This window comes from Lycium ferocissimum, chromosome 12 (assembly GCF_029784015.1).
Source record: "Lycium ferocissimum isolate CSIRO_LF1 chromosome 12, AGI_CSIRO_Lferr_CH_V1, whole genome shotgun sequence".
Lineage (NCBI taxonomy): Eukaryota > Viridiplantae > Streptophyta > Magnoliopsida > Solanales > Solanaceae > Lycium > Lycium ferocissimum.
The window spans coordinates 32,076,982-32,093,128 of NC_081353.1; the positions used below are offsets into that span (position 1 = coordinate 32,076,982).

The 16,147-nt window shown below is 34.1% G+C and overlaps 1 protein-coding gene across 2 annotated transcripts; it reads left to right on the forward strand.

Annotated features, from left to right (window-relative positions):
- The first annotated feature begins 1,226 nt into the window (after nt 1-1,226).
- LOC132040984 (cyclic nucleotide-gated ion channel 17-like) lies at nt 1,227-16,040 on the forward strand. Of its 2 annotated transcripts, none has more exons than XM_059431695.1 (7): nt 1,227-1,377; nt 3,504-4,062; nt 7,059-7,271; nt 7,952-8,253; nt 9,789-9,900; nt 13,971-14,207; nt 14,992-16,040. In XM_059431695.1, exons 1-7 carry the CDS (start codon nt 1,349-1,351, stop codon nt 15,718-15,720), a joined length of 2,181 nt encoding a protein of 726 aa, XP_059287678.1. In that variant the 5' UTR covers nt 1,227-1,348; the 3' UTR covers nt 15,721-16,040. The 2 variants fall into 2 exon arrangements, with proteins under 2 accessions (XP_059287678.1, XP_059287679.1); XM_059431696.1 differs by lacking the exon at nt 1,227-1,377 and adding an exon at nt 1,495-1,538.
- The last annotated feature ends 107 nt before the right edge of the window (nt 16,041-16,147 follow it).

Here is a 16,147-nt window from a genome sequence, read left to right on the forward strand (position 1 = left end):
TAAAAAAAAAAAAAATGTCAAAACTTTTTTTTCAAAAAATATTATTTTTTTTACTCGGGGGTAGGGGTGCGGGTTGGGGTATGGTGGGGGTGAGGAGTGGGGTGGGCCGTAGGGTGCGGGGGTGGGTTAGGGTGGGGTGTAAAAAACCAAAACAAATGTCAAACTTTTTTTTTCAAAAAAATATTTGGGAGGGTGGGGTGCGGGTTTGGGTGGGGGTGTAAAAAATCAAAAATAGTGTCAAAACTTTTTTTCCAAAATTTTTTTATTTTTGGGAGGGGGTAAGGGGAGGGATGGGGTGGTGGGTGGAGGTGGGGTGAAGTGGGTGGGGGGTTCGGAGTGGTTGGGGTTTGGTGGAATAAACTTGTGAACTTGTTTTCCCTACTTTTATTAGGGAAATCATTTTCCCCAATTTTGAGGAAAATGTTTTCCAAAAGAAAATATTTTTCAAAATTTTTGACCAAACGAACATGAGAAAATTAGAAAATATTTCCTGGAAAATGTTTTCCTCCATACCGAACACACCCTAAGTGTCATCTTAGAAAACCAAAATATAAATTGACTTATTTTTTCCAACTCTACCCTTAGATAATAAAGTAACATCTAAATAATAATTGAAAAAATCACATAATAACTTAGTATTGCTGAATTCTCAATGTCAAAAGGTTTACTTCTAGTACATACTCTATTCAAAAGGTAAAAGTAATTTATTTTTATTATATAGGGATAATTTAATAAATTTCACATTATATTATTAATTTCTTAATAATATGCGTGTTTTTGAGTAAGGTGACACTTATTATGAGACGGAGGGATTAGATAGCTCCACTTGTGGGACATGTAGCAGCCAATTGGAATTTTTGTTTTTAAAAATGAGAATTTCGCTGGGACCCACAAATGAATATAACTTCACATGAAAAAGCAATTTCATTATAGTCCTGTTCTGGTCAACATTTATTGACTAATTACATCTACACCCTTAATTAACTCCACAATTTAATACTCTAGTACTTAACAGCTAACTCTTATTTATTAAATTAAAAATTAATTACTTTGAAATCTTCCAAATGTAAAGAAACCAATCACTGACTACTCTCATTCACTCTTACATAACTCTGCAAATCTTAACACATAATGTACTTTTTTTCAAGAATGTTTTTTTTTAAATTTTTTTTTTTTTAGATTCTTGATTAAAGGGTATTTTGGGTATTTTAAATATAGTTCACTGTTTTTTTCTGACCACTTTTATTGAAGACTTGTGTAGTGTTCACACATTAGAAAAAAAATGAAAAGAGTAAAAAGAATTTAAAAAACCCTATTCTTGATTTTTTTTTTTGTTACCCTTCTTGGTATGGAGATGAAAAAAGAGAGGTTTGTCAGGTAAGTAATATTTTTTTTTTTTACTGTTTTTTTATTGGTGTTTAGCTTAGTTTGTGTGATTTGGTGAATTTTTATGCTATAATTTGATAAAAAAGAGATCTTTTTAGTGATATTTTTGTTACTCTTCTTGGTATGGAGCTAAAGAAAGAGAGGTTTGTAAGGTAAGTGATATTTTTTTTGTTTTGGGATTTTTTTTTTTTACTGTTTTTGATTGTTGTTTAGCTAAGTTTGTGTGATTTGGTAAAATCTTGTGTAGTAATTTGTAAAAAAAGTGATCTTTTTAGTGATATATTGAAGAGATTAGAACTTTGGGAGCTTAAACATAAGTTTTATTTTTTATTTTTTATGTTTTTGATTGTTCTTTAGTTTAGTTTGTGTGATTTGGTGAATTTTTGTGTTATAATTTGATTAAAAAAAGGATGTTTTTTAGTGATATATTGCAAAGATTTGAACTTTGGGTGTTTAAAGATTGGATTTTCTTGCTTCTTTATTGCTATTAGGAATGGATACAAGATATTGAGTTTTTTTGTATTTATTTTCAGCTTCTGCCCATTTTTTTGTGTAATAATTTGATAAAAAAGAGATTTTTTGGTGATATATTGCAAAGATAAGAACTTTGGGTATTTAAAGATCAGATTTTTATGTTACTTTGTTGGTATTAGGAGTATGCGATATTGAGATTTTTGCCTACTTTTCTTTGTTTTTACATAAATTTATTTTCTTTTGGGATTTACCCTATGTTCTGCAGTGTGAAAATGCTGATTTTTTTGCTGGTGATATAATTTAGTTTATTGTTTGTAAGGTAGTATATAATTTTTTTGTTTTGGGGTTTTATCTTTTTTACTATTTTTGATTGTTGTTTAGTTTAGTTTGTGCGATTTGGTGAATTCTTGTGTAGTAATTTGATAGAAAAGAGATCTTTTTTAGTGATATGTTGCAAAGTTAAGAACTTTAGGTGTTTAAAGATCAGATTTTTTTGTTTTGGGGTTTTGTTTTTTTCTGTTTTTGATTGTTGTTTAGCTTAGTTTATGTGATTTGGTGAATTTTTGTGGTATAATTTGATAAAAAAAAGAGATCCTTTTTAGTGATATATTGCAAAGATAAGAACTTTGGGTGCTTAAAGATCAGATTTTTTTGTTTTGGGGTTTTGTTTTTTTCTGTTTTTGATTGTTGTATAGCTTAGTTTATGTGATTTGGTGAATTTTTGTGGTATAATTTGATAAAAAAAGAGATCTTTTTTAGTGATATATTGCAAAGATAAGAACTTTGGGTGCTTAAAGATCAGATTTTTTTGTTTTGGGGTTTTGTTTTTTTTCTGTTTTTGATTGCTGTTTAGCTTAGTTTGTGTGATTTGGTGAATTCTTGTGTAGTAATTTGATAAAAAAGAGATCTTTTTGGGTGATATATTGCAAAGATAAGAATTTTGGGTGCTCAAAGATCAGATTTTTTTGTTTTGGGGTTTTGTTTTTTTTCTGTTTTTGATTGCTGTTTAGCTTAGTTTGTGTGATTTGGTGAATTCTTGTGTAGTAATTTGATAAAGAAGAGATCTTTTTGGGTGATATATTGCAAAGATAAGAATTTTGGGTGCTTAAAGATCAGATTTTTTGTTTTGGGGTTTTGTTTTTTTCTGTTTTTGATTGTTGTTTAGCTTAGTTTGTGTGAGTTGGTGAATTCTTGTGTAGTAATTTGATAAAAAAGAGATCTTTTTGGGTGATATATTGCTAAAATTTGAGCTTTGGGTGTTTAAAGATTGGATTTTTTTGCTTCTTTGCTATTAGGAGTGTTTTTTTTCTTATTCTGGACACTAGATATTGAGATTCTTATTCTGGACACTAGATATTGAGTTTTTTGTATTTATTTTCAGCTTTTGCCCATTTTTTGTGTAATAACTTGATAAAAAAGAGATTTTTATGTGATATATTGCAGAGATAAGAACTTTGGCTATTTAAAGATTGGATTTTTATGTTACTTTTTTTGGCTATTAGGAGTATGTATTTTCATAATGTGGATACAAGATATTGAGATTTTTGTATTTAATTTCATCTTTGCTCATAGTTGATTACTGGAATTTTTATCATAATTAAGGACTTTCCTGCTTTGCTCATAGTTGATTTATGCATTTTTAGGTTCTACTCTGGTGAAAAGCAACAGGGTAGTTTTTTGGGAGGAAAAACAGACAATTCAAACCTAGAGAAATCATCTTCTGGCTATAAATTTTCATCTCCGTTATTGAACTCTGATGGCAGATATGAAAAAGGCACAAATACCCTTAAGTTTGGGAGGCCTAAAAAGGTGTATCCTGAGGAGCACGAGTCGTGGAGGAATCGAATACTTGATCCAGGAAGCGATATTGTAATCCAATGGAATAGGATTTTTATTATATCCTGCTTGCTAGCATTGTTTGTCGACCCGTTATATTTCTTTTTGCCTATCATACAAGGAACTAAAGAGTCGAGTTGTGTGAAAACTGATTTGAATTTGCGAATTGTTGCCACCATTTTCCGAACTATAGCAGATTTTTTCTATCTGTTACATGTGGTGATTAAGTTCCGGACTGCTTATATTGCCCCGAATACAAGGGTATTTGGGAAGGGTGAGCTTGTTATGGACCCTGGAAAGATTGCTCGAAGATATTTAAGATCGGACTTTTTCATCGATCTGATTGCAACTCTTCCTTTGCCTCAGGTATGTTGTTCTGCTAGAAGCTTTTTACCTTATAACCATTTCACCAGCTTCTGTACTTACTGAGAGTTTTTGAGAATTTATCAAAAGCAAATACTCCCACCGTCCCAATTCACGTGAAGGTGTTTAATTGGGCTCGGAGTTTAAGAATTAAAGAAAGACTTGTGAAACTTGTGGGTCTAGAACAAATCATAGATGTTTGTGTGGCATTAAGTCATTTCAGTAGGGATAAAATGGGAAGTTTAAAGTTAAATTGTTATTAAATATTGAAAGGTGTCATTCTTTTTGGCCTGACTAAAAAGGAAAGCGCGTCACATAAATTGGGTCGGAGGGAGTAATAGGTACAGAAGGTCTTTTGCCCTGCTTAAAATTGATAATGTTGCAACATTAACCAAGTAATTTGAATTGCTGTTGTGTTGATGTGCTCCTCTTTCTTATGTAAACTATGTGTGTTCCGTTTTCTGCAAAGAGTTCTATAGTGGTAACAGTAACTTTGAGATTTCCTTTTCTTATTCTTTAGCTTTTTGTGCATTTATCATTTAATGTTGTCTGATTAGTTTCATGTCTATGTTTAGATATACAAGGTCCAAACGTTGCTTTATTTTTTCTCCGGCATTGTTGTCCATATTACAACAACACAACATACCCAGTATAGTCCACAAGTGGGGTCTGGGGAGGGTGGGGTGTTCGCAAACCTTTCCCCTACCTTTGTAAGGTAGAGGCTTTTTTGTTGTCCGTATTATGTTCATTTTATGTATTTCATTCCATGAGTATTAATTGGCGTTCGATTTAGTTTCATAAGTTGTCTCTAGTGCGAGTAAGGCTCTTTTAGAGTGGTAAGCTGTCTGCTTTATGGTGTGCGTAAAATCCCTTGCCAAGGGGTTAGGGGACAGGACTGGAGTTGCAATGGGGTGGATCTGCTTGTTGGCGGATTACTAGGTTCTCAGTGGTCTGATATGGTCGATTAAACTACCAGATCAATCAGGCATGTTTACAACAACATACCTAGTATGCTCCACCAGGTGGGGTCTAGGGAGGGTAGAGTGTAGGTAGACCTTACCCCTACCTTGTGACGGGCAGTGAGGTTGTTTCCGATAGACCCCTGACTCAAAAAATCAGACTTATGTTTATGACATAACAAGAGGAAAAAAGAATAGCAAAGCTAAAGGTATATTCTCCCATGTTCTCACCACCCCTATTTTCATCTCCTCGTGGCGGGCTCATGTATCTTCTGTTTTTCAGCAACAATTTATCAAAAACTCAGGGCATGTTCTAAGAAAGATTTTCAAATAAATTGTTTACTTATAATCTTAAATAGTTTTTATAATACTGAATGGTCAACAGTCAACATCCTTGTAAAGTGTACTTTTATGGGATACACAAGGGAAATTTGGTTTTGTAGTTGGTTAAAAATATTATCTTAGTTATATAGATAGGAAAGACAAATGAGAATGTGAGATGTACAAAACACAATTTCCATTGATTTCATCCTCCAAACTTAAATACATCATAAAGCTTTCATCTATGAACGTCTAAAAGTTTTCATCTACTACTTTCATAAGTGAAAGCTTTGCAAAAATACATAATAACAAAAACTAGACTACGGGGATGTGATGAGATCATCAGGTTCAATGTCGAGCCTCTCTAGAATCACACGCAAAAAGTGTGTAATATGCCAGAGATTCATATCGAGCTGGGCTCGGTCTTTGCCGAGCCCCCCTGAAAAGACATTTGTAGTCGTTTCGCAGTAGGAGAACGTATGGGATTGGAGCTTGGTAGCGGTGGTGACGGTTGGGTCTTGGTGGTCGGGCTTGAACTTGTTTTGTCATTTTCGGCAGAGATGAAGTGTTCAAAGTTTTTTCTTTTCGAGTATAGAGATATATCGTGATATATAGACCTAAGGGGAGGGGAAAGGGAAGGGTTGGCTGATGTGGAAACGATGCGTGGGTTGTGTTTACAAGAAGCCGTAAATGTTGGGGTGTCTAGTTACTTTGTGGATAGACCTGTTTAGACGGTTTTTCAGCCTTCTTGGATTGTAATGATGACAATTTTTTGAATTCACATGCAATAGGGGTATTTACCCAGGGATTGTACCCACCTTAATGGTTGATTATAACATTTTATTGATATTTATAGTATGATTATGATAGAACAATAGGGGTATTTATTATAAAGCAAATGTAATTCGATGATAGACTAAGACATAAGTTGATGAAGTTGGAACTGACATTCAATTATCAGAATTGTTTACAAAGCAGAAGCTAAAATTCAAAATACACCAATAATACATTGAAATGGAAAAAATCCAAGTGGGATGCTGTCTCAAAAGATTGGCACATTAGAGATATAATGATGTAGTTTAGTCCCAATGCAAACATGCTTCTTAGAGCCTGTTTGGATGGGCTTAAAAAAAGCAACTTATAAGCTGAAAACAGCTTATAAGCCAAAAAAAAAAAAGTTGGGGTAGCCCAACTTATTTTTTTTTTGGCTTATAAGCTGCTTTAGATAAGCTAAGCCAAACGGGCCCAAATTTTTTTTTTGAGCTTATTTTAAGCACAAAATGGCTTATAAGCTGGCCAGCTAAACACTCAAACCGTGATTGGCTTCAGCAACTTATAAGCCAATCCAAACGGGCTCTTAATGGCTGCTCAATGATGCATTGGGTAGGTGATATTTGTTGTGAATCAAGAAAAGATTTAATGTAAAGGCTCTTTTTTGATTGGATGAAGTAAATAGACTCCACCATGCTAACATGCAACCTCACTATAAACACCGGATTAAATACTACAAGTAGTTGTTAGGTAGAGCATACTTTTAAATAATTAATTATATTATGTCCAGTTGTTAGAGAGAGAGCATACTTTTAAATAATTTAACATTATCTGTAAGTGGCTTAAGTTGGTAGTTTTACATGTCAAGAAAATTCTAGTTTAAATCTCATCAGTCATTCATTGCTTTCAAGTTTCTCTCATTTTTTGATGAAATAATCTTTCTTGCAGATGGTTATCTGGTTTATTATACCAGTGACGAGAAACCAGCACGCTAATCATAACAATAATGCCCTTGCGTTGATTGTCCTACTCCAATACGTTCCCAGATTGTATCTTATATTCCCATTAAGTTTGCAGATTATCAAAGCAACTGGAGTTGTCACAAAAACTGCTTGGGCAGGGGCTGCATATAATCTACTTCTCTACATGCTGGCAAGTCATGTATGTAGCTCCAACAACTTTGTTTTCAGAATTGATGCTTTAAAAGTCTGGTTAGTTGCCGTATTAACCTGTGGGCCTCACAAAAGGGGTTCCTTATCTTTGGTTGTAGGTTCAAAATCGTACCTTAAGAATCACTCGAGTAGTTTGGTCTTTTATGTTTGCTAAAAGTAAGCACTTTTGGTCTTTGTCAGATATTTGCCAAACCGTGATTGTTAAATTTAATTGGAACTGTGAAAATAAAAAATATTTAACAGGAACTCACATTTAGAAGTACATATTTTGTAGTTTATGTTATTTCTTATCTATTTCAAGAATCTGGTGCATTTTGATCTATTGTTGTGTCTGGTGTAGTTTTTTATGTTGTGGTTTCTGTAATTTTGACGGAAATATATGGTGCTTTGGGTTAAATTCTTCTTTACATAGTTCTGGTTGAATTTAACGGTCAGAGTTATTTGACGGAGACCAAAGTGCTCACTTTTGGCAAACTTAAAGGACTATAACTGCTTAGTTAATACCCAAGGGACTAAGTTGACCCAACTACCAAAGATTAGGGACCATGTTTGTCATTTTCTTGCTGTTATGCTAGTGATTTCCTTTTCTTTTTTTCCCTTCCTTTCTTGTTTTCTTTTCGAGAGTTGGATATAACGACATGCTATATGTTTTTCTTGCTTTTTCTTTAGGTTATAGGGGCAGCATGGTATTTGCTGTCAGTTGATCGATATACTTCTTGCTGGAAATCAATATGCCGAAATGAAAACAAATCTACGCAGTGCATGCTTCGCTATTTGGATTGTGATACTTTCGACCAAAATGCTCGTAAGAGTTGGGCAAATATCACCAAGGTATTTGAAAGTTGTGATCCTGATGGGAGTAGTACTTTCAAATACGGAATATTTGAAAGCGCAGTTAAAAAGGATGTTGTCTCCTCAAGTTTTATGGCTAAGTACTTTTATTGCTTGTGGTGGGGTTTACAACAACTGAGGTAATTTTCCTATGTGGTTGGACAAAATAATGATGTCATTTATAATGTTTTTATCTAGTGTTTTTGGCTGTAATTTATTGAAAGTGCTCTTAAAAAGTGGTTATTTTAAGAAAATTTCCTAATGGAATTTAGTACAATAGCTTGAATTTGTGCTTGGGGATCTCAACAGCTTAAGTGATTTGTTTGCCTTACTTTCTACATACTCCATATATAAAATGGAGTAAACAAATCTAGGATCTTAGAGAAAAATTTAAGCACTCAAAATGCACTCTAAGCACCCAAGGGTGTGGCCTAGTGGTCAATGAAGTGGCTGTGAACCATGAGGTCTCAGGTTCAAATCCCAACAGAGACAAAAACGCTAGGTGATTTCTTCCCATCTGTCCAAGCTTTGGTAGACAAAGTTACTTGATACCTGTTGTTGGTCGGAGGTGGCTGGTATCCTGGGGGAATTAGTCGAGGTACCAAGTAGCATATATTATATTTCCTCAGTTCTAATTTGCTTCACCATTTATCTGTTTAGTTTTTAGTTTATGCGATCCCTTTTATAAGATGGATAACTGTCCTATGTCCAGTGGCGGACCCAGGATTTTGTTCAAGCGGGTTCAACTATGTTGCTCAGACTCTCCAACAATATTGTCGCACCCGTGTCGGATCTTCCAAAAGGCACTACTTTTGGAGAATCCAACGCACACACTCGTTGACATCTTTAATGGGTCCAAGCAACATAGGGTCATATATATGTACGCGCGCGCACACACACACACATTGAAAATTTTCCTTGAGTCTTCAATTTAAATTTTTATGTTTCACACTAATAATCAGCTAATAACGATAAAATTGTAGCAATTTTGAAACACCACAAACAAAACAAAAACAGAATAAGAAAAAATATAGTAAATAAATAAAATAAAATCAACCTAACCTTCATGTATACAAAACACGGAGGAAAAAGACAAATAAATTTACATTTTATACATTATAGAAATATTACTTTAATGAACTAAGAAGCATTATTTGCATATAATACGAATTAATGAACTAAGTTAGGATATGCTACGGGCTATGCTAATGTTAGTGCCTAGAGCCCTGGACCCTACATCAATTACTTCAAAAAAATAAAGAAGAAACATAAAACAAGTAATCGCATGTGCAGCGAATGGATATTTGCTCCTTTGGCATGTATTGAACCCGCTAACAGTCCAAAAATTCCATTATCTAGTACTGTTTTGATTTTTTTGGACTTGAGTTAATACTTTTTCAACAACTAATGCTTTTTTAATTACTTTGAGCTTGATATCATAGCTCTTTAACAATCTACCCCACTTACTATTGTTCAGCCTGTCTAAACACATCTAACTTACTCCAATACGATACTACTCAATATTGGTAATTTTTGCAATATTGTGGAAAAAGGTTCTTAAGCATGTAATTACATTGGGAGAGTAAATGTGCCAGTTGCCTTTCTAATTCAACTTTTAGTGAGTCATTTGAAAGGAAGTTCTGAACTTCAAATTTTTCCTTTTCTTGTGTTACAGTTCTTACGGGCAGAATTTGACGACGAGTACATTTATCGGGGAGACATCCTTTGCTATACTCATTGCAATTGTGGGTCTGGTTTTGTTCGCACACCTTATCGGGAATATGCAGGTAAGTCAAAGGCTCTGCTGCGATTCGTTCTCCCTCCGTATGAACTTGTTTTATTAGACCTTGTAATTCTTTTTCTTGACTGTTTATTATCTGCATGATCTTGACATCTTGACCAACACTTACAGACAGTTATAGTTGCTGTTCTTGATTTAATATATGCAAGATTCTGCTTGATTGGTGATTTTTCTGCAAATATGATTCATCTTTGTAGATTTATATGCCAATAGAAAACAAAGAGAACTTCTAGAGTCAAGGAAAACATTATTATCTTATAGTCGATCTATATAATTGAGAATTCATATAGTCGATCTATACTTGCTCGTAATCGACGTAGTTATATTATTCCTCTTTCCATGCATAAATTTCACATGAATGCCAATGGGATGTGTCAGTTTTTAAGTGCATATTGACAATATAAAGGTTTACATAATAACCGTTGCTAGAGTATCCAACTCCTAGTTCACACAACTAATTTAATTTGTCAGCATGAAATAGTTTGGTCATATCCTGCAGCGTCGACTTCCAGATGCACCAATCAATAGGAATGAAATTATAGTGAAGTGTTAAAAGGGACGAGGTAGACCTAAAATCACATAGGAGGAACTAGGAAGTTGTTTCTAAAGACCGATAATTTCTTGGATTTGATGTAGACTTAGCGAAATATAATTATGGAAGAAAAAAATATATATAGGCGACATTTATTTATGGGGATATATTTTAGTCCTGTTTGTATATTTACTGTAGGTGCTATAATTTCTATGAGTTTTTTAGCCTTATCTGAGACTTTACGCCAGTAGAAAAGAACTTGTATTTTTTTGTTCTGTATAATGTTCAGTAAGATGTATTTAAATGGGAAACATAGTCACTGAGAATGTAGTTTCAGCTTACTTAATTTGTTTGGGACTGAGGCACAGTTTGATTTAGCATCATCATTGGAGGAAACAAGGGAGCCGTCCTACCTTGGTAGGAGTAAGGTCCGCGTACACTCTACCCTCCCCAGACCCCATGTTGTGGGATTTCTCGGGGTGGTTGTTGTTGTTGTTGTTGTTGTTTTGGAGGAAACAAGGGAGAAAGTGAAGATGAGTGTTATTTATTTATGGGAAAATACAAATAGGGCTAGAACCGTGCAATGCACTGTCCTAAGAAACTATTTCAGCAGGTATGAAAGTTTCATCAATGATTAAACAAGATTTACTCTATCACAGAAACGGGAACACTAAATTTAAATAACATAACCAACAAGTATGAAAGAGAGTAGGTTATGATAAAGTGATAATTATCTAATCACTAGTATGTCGATATTGAAGATAACAAATGAGATATTTTCTTAATCGTGCCACATGTCATGATGGAAAGACATGCTAGATGAGGTGATAAAGAGACTTGTCTATCATCTTTCAATTGATCAATAAAATTGAACTCTGTAAAAAATCTTTAAAAATATTATTAGAAACTGTTATTTGTCCAAAATGTCCTAATATAAGCATAGTTGTCATTGCATACGTGGTCTCAATCAAAATGACCACAATGTCTTTCAGTAAAAAGAAGTAGAATTTTGCTTTGAATGTTGAATTTTTATCTCTCTTAATAAAAATCTATATTTAAGGAAAAATCGTTCGGGCCACAAAGGGCGTGACTAAAATGGCCAAAATGGGCACATTTAAGACAATTCACGTGGATTATGGGGGTATTATGGAGCCTTCATGAAAAAGTGAGATGCAAATTTTGAATTTCATTCTCAGTCTATCAAGTTAATGATGCTTTATGTTTCCAATGCATAGAAAAAAGTAAAAGTTTCTCTCTCTTCCTGAAACACATTTAATGAATTTATCTTACGAAAATTTTGGATACCAATTTTTTTTTTTTTTTAATAATAGTGTAAAATCTTATATTTAGTTCCGGTTGAAATCCCCTCCAATTGAATCTGCTCAAGTATCCTCTCGTGCTTTATTCGATTTATACCACATCACTAAACTGAATTTAATAAAGAGTTCTCACCTAGGGTGAGAATTCACTCTTAATAAGACATGCTTAATAAAAAAAAACAATAACATTAAAGAAAGCAAAAGTAAAAAATCCGTAACTTTCAAAGAATAAAGAACCACTATGTTCAGCCAAACCTAAAATTCATTTAAAATCAAAATAAAGAATAAAGAAAAGTAATTTATATTTAGAAGCAAAAATCATTTTTTGCCATTAGAAACCTGTTACGTTGTTAAATCTACAAAATTATTGATACGATAGATTAAAAGTTCTTATAAATTAGATAATATACCAATGAAAATCTGAACTGAATTTAATAAATTAGGCATAATCCATAAACAAAAACTAAAAAATCAAAAGAAAATTCAACGCTATCCCTAATAATCATCAAAAGTATAAGATTTTTCCCTTTATATTATGTAAAAAATAAGAAAAGAAAGATAAGTTCGGGATTCAAAATTTTGGTAGTTAGGTAGTGTATCATGAAGAGAGAGAAATTTTACTTTTTTTATGCATTGAAAACATAAAGCATGAAAGAGAATGAAGTTCAATTGCATCCAACTTTCTCATGAAGGCATAATTGACACAAAAAAATTAGGAAGTGTCCGTAGGACCCTCATAACCCACGTGAATTGTCTTAAATGTCCCCATTTTGGTCACGCCCTTTCTGGCTAGAACGATTATGTGGTCATTTTGATTGAGAGGCCACATATGCAAAGACTATTATGCCGATATTTGGAAAAATAACAGTTTGTAATAAATATTTCGAAAGATTTTTTAAAATGTTAATTTCTACTGGCCGATTGAAAGGTAGACAAGTGTATTTATCACCTCATCTTTTAATGACAAACGTTGCCAAGTACTTTGCCATCGTAAAATGTGTCATGGATAAGAAAATATCTCATTTGTTATCTACTACACCGCCGCCATATATATATATTTGTGTGTGTGTGTGTAAATGGCTTCATTATCGAGATACTGATTATTAGATAATTATCGCTCTATTATTTACTCTCTTTTGTACTTTGGTTGGTTTGTTATCTAAATTTTGTTTCTCCTGTTCCATCTAATAGAGGAAGGCTTGTTTAATTTTGGGAAAGCTTTCACACTACTGAAATAGTTTCTTAGGACAATGTTTTACACGACTCAAGGCCATTTTCCCCTTGTTTATCCAACAATTTTAGTAGTATATAGTCATATGATGACACAAGGTTTAGATGGTTTTACAATGTGTCATTAGGGGGAAGGAAGACTTTTAAGATTTTGCTTTGAGGTATTGATTCTCTTAGGACACTTCCAGTCATATCAAAAGCTTCTCAAACTCATGACTGAGGTGTTTTTGTTTACATCCCTGTTTAATTTGTTGCCTGAAGATAGATCCGAGACATAAATTGGCTAGTTTTTTCAACTCTACCCTTAGACTAAAACTGACAAGTTAAAGTAACATCTAAATGATGATTGGAAAAGGCACATAGAGCCCGTTTGGATTGGCTTATAAGTTGCTTATAAGCTGTTTTCAGCTTTTTTGAGTGTTTGACTGGCTAGCTTAAAGTCATTTTGTGCATAAAATAAGCCCAAAAATATAATTGGGCCCATTTGACTTATCTTATTTAAAGCAGCTTATAAGCTGAAAACAATTTATAAGCCAAAAAAAAAAAAAATTAGCCTACCCCAACTTTTTTTTTTTTTGACTTATAAGCTGTTTCCAACTTATAAGCTGCTTATTTTAAGCCCATCCAAACAGGCTCATAGTAACTTGGTTTTATTGGATTCCCAATGTTAAAAGGTTTATTACTTGTGCATGCTCTAATCAAGAGGAAAAAAGTAATTTATTTTTATTATATAGGGGTAATTTAGTAAACTTAACATTGCATCATTGGTTTCTTAATATGCGTGTTTTGGCTAAGGTGATACCTATTATGGGACGGAGGGAGTAACATTTTATTTGATTTTTAGTAGTATCGTGTAGAAGTTTTTTGGTTTATTATATGATAAATAATTTTAAAACTCTTAATTAGTAATCAACTTCTTCTCATATCATTATATTTAGATATTAACCCTTCATTTTTTTTTTCCCTTGCATGTAGACATACTTGCAGTCTTTGACGGTGAGGCTCGAGGAATGGAGACTCAAGAGAAGAGATACTGAAGAGTGGATGGAGCATCGTCAACTTCCAGAAGATTTGAGAAAACGAGTTAGGCGTTTTGATCAATATAAATGGGTTGCTACTAGAGGAGTAGATGAAGAGACAATTTTGCATGGCCTGCCTACTGATCTTCGTCGTGACATCCAACGTCATCTTTGCCTGGACCTTGTCCGACGGGTATGATTTTCCTTGATCAGACGGACTCTTTCCCAAGTATTTGCTACAATTATCAAAAAGCATGTGCCCGAAGGGTGGCTTCTAAAAAGATAGACACTTAAATTGTTGGTTTATTTTCCACTTCTTGAGTCTTCTTAATTGGCATCTGTATGACACCATCCTTATGGCCCTGGTATCTTGCATATCTTTTAAAGGGCTTACCACTTACATATAAACACATTTTTGTTTTGTCACTTTTCGATCAAAGTAGGTTCAAAATAGTCCATTAAGTATGCATTGAACAGTTTTGGTCCTTTAAGTTTGCCAAAAGTTAACACTTTTAGTCTCTGCTAAATATTTAACAATTTATGTTCATTATTTACCGGAAATAGTGAAAAAGAGAGAGACTTGACCATAAACACTAAAATGATACAAAAAATAGCAAAAATTCCACCTCAAAGAGCTGCACCAAACTCTAGAAATAAATCAAAAATAGCTGAATCTACAAAAAGTTGTACCTCTGAATGTGAGTCCCCGCTAGTTTCCTTTTTCTTCGTAGTTCCCGTCAAATCTAACATACAGAGTTCAGTGAAAATATCTGGCTGAGACTAAAAGTGGACTTTGGCAAAACTTCAAGGACCAAAACTGTTCAATGCATACTAAAAGGGACTATTTGAACCTACCCTCAAACATAAGGGACCATTTTTGTCATTTTCTGGCACTTTGTTATATGTGCATTATTCACGTCGTCATTTCCTTGCATTTTAAGCTCATCTTCACTTATTTTGTTATAATTGTTTTTTAGGTTCCATTTTTCTCCCAAATGGATGATCAATTGCTTGATGCAATATGCGAACGTCTGGTCTCGTCCTTAAGCACTGAAGGCACTTATATCGTCCGTGAAGGAGATCCGGTCACGGAAATGTTGTTTATCATCAGAGGTAGGCTCGAGAGTTCTACAACGAACGGTGGTCGGACTGGTTTCTTCAATTCTATTACATTGAGGCCCGGAGATTTTTGCGGTGAGGAGCTACTCGCGTGGGCTTTGCTTCCGAAATCAACTGTGAATTTGCCTTCTTCGACCAGGACAGTCAGGGCGCTTGTCGAAGTGGAAGCGTTCGCGTTGGGAGCCGATGATCTCAAGTTTGTCGCCAACCAATTCAGACGCCTTCATAGCAAGAAGCTCCAGCATACATTCCGGTTCTACTCTTACCATTGGCGCACGTGGGCAGCGTGTTTCATACAGGCTGCATGGAGGCGCCACAAACGGAGGACCATGGCGAAAGATCTTGCAGCACTGGAATCGTTTAATCTGGATGAGAGTACGGTCGATGAAACAGAGCAAAACGAGGAGCAAGATCAAGGTAACACTAGCGCAAATCCGTCCCCGAGAATATCACACCTCGGAGTAACAATATTGGCTTCAAGATTTGCTGCAAACACGAGAAGAGGAGCTCAAAAGCTTAAAGATGTAAGATTGCCTAAGTTACAGAAACCGGAAGAGCCTGACTTTTCAGCTGAGGCTGATGACTAGTAGATATCGATACGGTGACTCAATTCTGAGATTGATGTTTCTCTGCGATACATTCTTACACTTGAGGATCATCGTTGTACATGTGGCAAATGCGTTTCTAAAAGATAATAGAGTGTTGTAAGAGGGGAAGTTTTCGGGAAGGGAATGTGGGATTTTTTTTTTTTTTTTTTTTTTTTGGGTTAATGTAATTGTATTTAAGAATAGCTTTTTTAGTAGCAGGATGCCAATCTGTACTTATATCAACTCAATAACATCTAAGTCATCTGTAAAAACTAAGAGTTGCTAGTTCTATAGTACAAGTAAATAATTATTTCATCAAATTTTTACAGTGCTTGTAGAGCTTAGCATGTCCTCTTTTTCCCCTCTACCGTGCCTCAAGGTACTTGGAATCTGGTTTTGGTTATGCTTATAAATTTGTTTCCAACTA